Source organism: Carcharodon carcharias (genome assembly GCF_017639515.1).
Source record: "Carcharodon carcharias isolate sCarCar2 chromosome 3 unlocalized genomic scaffold, sCarCar2.pri SUPER_3_unloc_1, whole genome shotgun sequence".
Taxonomy (NCBI): Eukaryota; Metazoa; Chordata; class Chondrichthyes; order Lamniformes; family Lamnidae; genus Carcharodon; species Carcharodon carcharias.
The window spans coordinates 237722-243721 of record NW_024470529.1 but is presented as its reverse complement, the minus strand read 5'-3'; the positions used below and the strand labels follow the sequence as shown (position 1 = coordinate 243721).

At 48.2% G+C, this 6000-nt stretch overlaps 1 protein-coding gene across 1 annotated transcript in view; it reads right to left on the bottom strand.

Annotated features, from left to right (window-relative positions):
- Positions 1 to 549: 549 nt before the first annotated feature.
- LOC121273392 (epiplakin-like) overlaps positions 550 to 6000 on the bottom strand; it is a 156551-nt gene continuing 151100 nt past the window's right edge. Inside the window, exon 3 of the mRNA XM_041180571.1 lies at positions 550 to 4562. Within this exon, the coding sequence (XP_041036505.1) occupies positions 581 to 4562 (3982 nt within the window). The 3' untranslated portion in view covers positions 550 to 580. The remainder of the gene's footprint in view (positions 4563 to 6000) is intronic.

The following is a 6000-nucleotide window of genomic DNA, read 5'->3' as shown; positions in this document are numbered from 1 at the left end:
AGCGAACATATGGCATATTTGTTCTTCACCCTCCCTGTTGTCTCCTTGAAGACCTTCCACTGATCCAACACTCATTTACCTTTGAGTAGATTATTCCAGTCCAATCACATCTCAGTTTAGTAAAATTGGCCCTTCCCTAATTTAAAACTTTTGATCTATCTTTATCATTCTTCCATAACGATGCTGAATCTAACTGAATTCTGATGACTCCCAATAAACTGCTCATCACTGATTGAAATGGGGACTTGATCCAAATCAGTTAGATTGAGAGAGACCATTCTTCTCTTCATTTCTTTTGCAGTGAAAGTGACATTAATTCAAATTGAGGGACCTTGTATAGAACCTTGGTGAGGCCACAGCTGCAGTACTGTGGGCAGTTCTGGTCGCCACATTATAGGAAGGATGTGACTGCGCTGGAGGGGGCACAGATCCTGCAGGCAGAATCAGGGTCTTAAAACTATTCTTCAAAGGTAAAGTAAAGGTGGGTGCAGACATACAGGAAATTCAGGGGCAAGTGAGAACAGTAAAATCAATGTACAAACAACAGAGTTTGCAGAAATTCAATCTTTATTCAATTCATTTATTTTTTCAGCAATAGGAGACAGAGGCCAGTCTCTGGGTCTTTAACACATCGCTCTTTCAGCTGCAGGTAGGTCAGGTTCTCTCTGCTGTTGGGGTCAAAGAAACCTTTGGTGTCATCACCAGCATCTGAGAGAATCTTGTTCATTGCTTCATCAAACATGCCTCGTTTGTAAGCTACATCGACGGGCAGTCGGTGACTGTGCACAGGGTCGATGATGCCTCCCGTGGCAATCTGTGCCTCTAGGAGACGGATCCCATGGTCTTTAACAATCAGATCTTTCTTCAGGGCCTGGAACAAGGAGATCACATCACCTGTGTAAGGGTCTTTGTAACCAGTTACTGCTCTTTCTGCAGACAGGAGTTTCTGATGGAACTGTGCACCAATGAGATGTTCCTTAACTGCTTCATCAACAGTGAATTTTGCATTCTTCACTGGATCAATGAGGAATCCGTTCGCTGCCTGAGCTTCCAACAGGATCAAAGCTGTTCCTGGCATCAGTAGATTCCTCTTCATTGCCTGCTGGATACTCATCTTCTCATTGGTTGACTCCACAAGGATCCCAGCGATGCTGTCAGATCCATTGAGATAGGTCTTGACTGATTCTAACTCACTGACCTCTTGCACAGTCTTCTTACCTACCTGCAGATCCTGCAATGTCTTTTTGTCAATGATCTTAGACTCTACCAGCTCTTCTCCAGAGATTTCAGATCTGAAACCTGAAAATGTGATTGAAGTTGTTTTCCATGTTTGAGTTTCCTCCATAGTAGTGCGGATCATTCTGACGATTGTATTTATATCAATCTCCTGCTTTTGGTATTGTTCTATCAGTTCCTTCCTCTTCTCTTCAGTGAAGAGTTTGGAATGGATGAAACACCAGACAGAGAAGCACACTATTTCATTTCTAAATGTTGCTTCAACCTCGTCAATAGTAGAAAGCAGAAAAGCATTATCTTTGGCAATAGGAATAATGGATGGTGTATCAGGGGTGCTCTCTGTTGAAGCTTGCTCAATGATTGTGGTGATCATTTTGATGATGGTCTTCATCATGATCTCCTTCCTGCTGAACTTCTCAATCAGCTCCTTTCTCTTCTCTACAGTGAAATATTCGGAGTGAATAAGTTCCCAGACTGAGACAGACCTCCCCTTGAAGTGACCACTTGGAACAGATATGACTTCCTCCCTGAAAACTCTCTCAGTTTCTGCAATGCTAGCTCTCAGCTGACCCTTCCCTCTCTTGTTTGTCAACATTAAAAAGCACAGGCCAGTCTCTGGGTCTTTAACACATCGCTCTTTCAGCTGCAGGTAGGTCAGGTTCTCTCTGCTGTTGGGGTCAAAGAAACCTTTGCTGTCATCACCAGCATCTGAGAGAATCTTGTTCATCTCCTCATCAAACATGCCTCGTTTGTAAGCTACATCAACGGGCAGTCGGTGACTGTGCACCGGGTCAATGATGCCTCCCGTGGCAATCTGTGCCTCTAGGAGACGGATCCCATGGTCTTTAACAATCAGATCTTTCTTCAGGGCCTGGAACAAGGAGATCACATCACCTGTGTAGGGGTCTTTGTAACCAGTTACTGCTCTTTCTGCAGACAGGAGTTTCTGATGGAAATCTGTACCAACGAGATTTTCCTTAACTGCTTCATCAACAGTGAACTTTGCATTCTTCACTGGATCAATGAGGAATCCGGTCGCTGCCTGAGCTTCCAACAGGATCAAAGCTGTTCCTGGCATCAGTAGATTCCTCTTCATTGCCTGGTAGATACTCATCTTCTCACTGGAATGTTCCAGAAGGATTCCAGCAATGCTGCCCTCACCCTGTAGGTATTTCCTCACTGAGATCATATTCAGAAGATCTGCGACTGACTTCTTGCCTGTCCGTATTTCTTCAAATATGTGGATATCTATCACTCCAGATTGCAGCAACTCCTGAAGAGAAATTTTCTTTCGTAAGCCATCAACAGTGATGTCTGTCTGAGTTCTGGATTCCATTTCTTCAATGATGGTGATGAGGATGGTAATGATCTGTTCAATTGTTATTTTTTTTGAGCTGAATCCTTGTATTATCTCTCTTCTTTTTGTATCTGTGATGTAATCCGTGTTGAGAAATTCCCAGATTGACATGGTTCTTCCTCGGAATTTCCCCTTTATAATGGAAAAGTTAGCCTTTTGGAATCCAATGGTTGTTTGGTTATCTATATAACGCAGGTCCCTCAGACACAAGAGGCAAAGCTCAGTTTCTGGCTCAGTTGCACATCTCTCCATCAGCTGCAGGTATGTCAAATTCTCTTTAGTGTTGGGGTCAAAGAAACCTTTGGTGTCATCACTGGGGTCAGAGAGAATATTGTTCATCTCCTCATCAAACAGCTTTCTCTGAAAAGCTACATTGACGGGCAGTCGGTGACTGTGCACGGGGTCAATGATGCCTCCCGTGGCAATCTGTGCCTCTAGGAGACGGATCCCATGGTCTTTAACAATCAGATCTTTCTTCAGGGCCTGGAACAAGGAGATCACATCACCTGTATAAGGGTCCTTGTAACCAGTTACTGCTCTTTCTGCAGACAGGAGTTTCTGACGGAAATCTGCACCAACGAGATTTTCCTTAACTGCTTCATCAACAGTGAACTTTGCATTCTTCACTGGATCAATGAGGAATCCGGTCGCTGCCTGAGCTTCCAACAGGATCAAAGCTGTTCCTGGCATCAGTAGATCCCTCTTCATTGCCTGATAGATACTCATCTTCTCATTGGTTGACTCCACAAAAACCCCAGCGATGCTACAGGTACCTTTCAGATACCTCTCGACAGACTTGAGCTCTGAAACCTCTTTTGTGGTGGTTAATCCCTTCTCTAGTTTCTCGAATATATTCTGGTCAATGATCTTGCAGTCCAACAATTGTTTTGAAGAGACTCTGCGCCTCAGACCACGAAAAGTCACTTCCTTCTTCTTCTCTGATACTTCAATGATTGTGGTGACGTTGGTGAGAATTGTCTCAACCGTTAATTTACCTGAATTGAACTTTATGATAAACTCCTTGATTTGATCTTCAGTGAAGTATTCAGAATTGATTGCTTCCCATAATGTCACCTTGCGGCCTTTGAACCTGCCGTATCTTACTGCAACCAAAGTATTTCTAAAGACCTCCTTGGCTTTTTCATCCACTTGAATCTGGACTCCCTTCAGCACCTTCTCTGTCACAATCAGCAGACAGAGACCTGTAGTAGGGTCAGCCACACACCTCTGTTTCAGCTCCAGGTAACTGAGGTTCTCTTGTGTATTGGGGTCAAAGAACCCTCTGCTGTCATCGCTGGGGTCAGAGAGAATCTTGTTCATCTCCTCATCAAATATGCCTCTCTGATAGGCAATGTCCACAGGAATACGATAGCCAGAGAGTGGGTCGATGAGACCACCAGTTGCCACCTGAGCTTCCAGTAGACGGATTGCATGAGAATGTACAACCAGCTCTTTCTTCATTGCTTGGAATAGGGAGATCATGTCTCCTGTGTAGGGGTCTTTATAGCCCAACGCTGCCTTTTCTGCAGACAGCAGTTTATCATACACATCTGTGCCAATGATTCCTTGCTGCAGAGCCTCATCCACAGACAGGGTTTGTTCTGTCACAGGGTCAATGATGAAGCCAGTGGCTGCTTGTGCCTCCAGCAGCAACAGAGCTGTTCCTGGGTTCAGCAGCTTCTTTATCATGGCTTGGTAGATACTCATCTTTTCTTTGGTTGAATGAATCAGGAGACCAGCAATGCTACTTGCAACCTTCTGGGACATAATGCAGCTCTGTTTTTGGGGAACCTTTAACACAACATCACCATTGATGGATGTCTTTTTCGGGGGTTGCTTGCTGACACTACCCGCTTTACATTGGTCATCGGCAGTCGCAGGGGTACAAACCTCTGGGACCGGATTCATGTTCTCTCTGTTCTGCACGCCACTTGCATTCTCCATTTCTCTGGGTATTGGTGTTGTGATGCTGAGTCAGTAATGAGTATCAGTAACTGTCATTCAAAGACACAAAAACATCATTATTGATCACGGCTGGACTGTGGTTACATCTCCTGAATCAAAATAATAAGCAGCCAATCAGCTATTGTGGAGCTGTGGAATGCCATGTTGTATAATAAGGCAATTCTACAGGGGTCAAACAATACACATACAATGAAGGGTTTGCTGTAGATTAAAGAAACTCAATGTCATTATATTATGAGATTATTCTTAAACAGGAGAATAACTGTGCAATATAATGGGATGTTTTGAGAGTCCAACCAAGTAAAGCCATGGCCCAGATTTTAAACTGGGTCATTTCTGATTACATTCCCGACCTGGACGCTGAGACCCATCTTTCCCAAGACACTGGGCGTGACCCTCCTTATAATGGAGCAGACCTGGGACCACCATTGGGGGCCAGCCCTGGGGAACAGCCCTGGGGACCAGCCCTGGGGATCAGCCCTGGGGATCAGCCCTGGGGAACAGCCCTGGGGACCAGACCTGGGGATCAGCCCTGGGGACCAGACCTGGGGATCAGCCCTGGGGACCAGACCTGGGGATCAGCCCTGGAGATCAGCCCTGGGATCAGCCCTGGAGATCAGCCCTGGGGATCAGCCCTGGGGATCAGCCCTGGGGATCAGCCCTGGAGATCAGCCCTGGGGACCAGACCTGGGGATCAGCCCTGGGGATCAGCCCTGGGGATCAGCCCTGGGATCAGCCCTGGGGATCAGCCCTGGGATCAGCCCTGGGGATCAGCCTTGGGGATCAGCCCTGGGGATCAGCCCTGGGGACCAGACCTGGGGAACAGCCCTGGGGAACAGCCCTGGGGATCAGCCCTGGGGATCAGCCCTGGGGATCAGGCTTGGGGATCAGCCCTGGGGATCAGCCCTGGGGATCAGCCCTGGGGATCAGCCCTGGGATCAGCCCTGGGGATCAGCCCTGGGATCAGCCCTGGGGATCAGCCCTGGGGATCAGCCCTGGGGACCAGACCTGGGGAACAGCCCTGGGGAACAGCCCTGGGGATCAGCCCTGGGGATCAGCCCTGGGGACCAGCCCTGGGATCAGCCCTGGGGATCAGCCCTGGGGATCAGGCTTGGGGATCAGCCCTGGGGATCAGCCCTGGGGACCAGACCTGGGGATCAGCCCTGGGGATCAGCCCTGGGATCAGCCCTGGGGATCAGCCCTGGGATCAGCCCTGGGGATCAGGCTTGGGGATCAAGCTTGGGATCAGCCCTGGGGATCAGCCCTGGGGACCAGCCCTGGAGATCAGCCCTGGGATCAGCCCTGGGATCAGCCCTGGGGATCAGCCCTGGGGATCAGGCTTGGGGATCAGCCCTGGGGATCAGCCCTGGGGATCAGCCCTGGGGATCAGCCCTGGGGATCAGGCTTGGGGATCAGCCCTGGGGACCAGACCTGGAGATCAG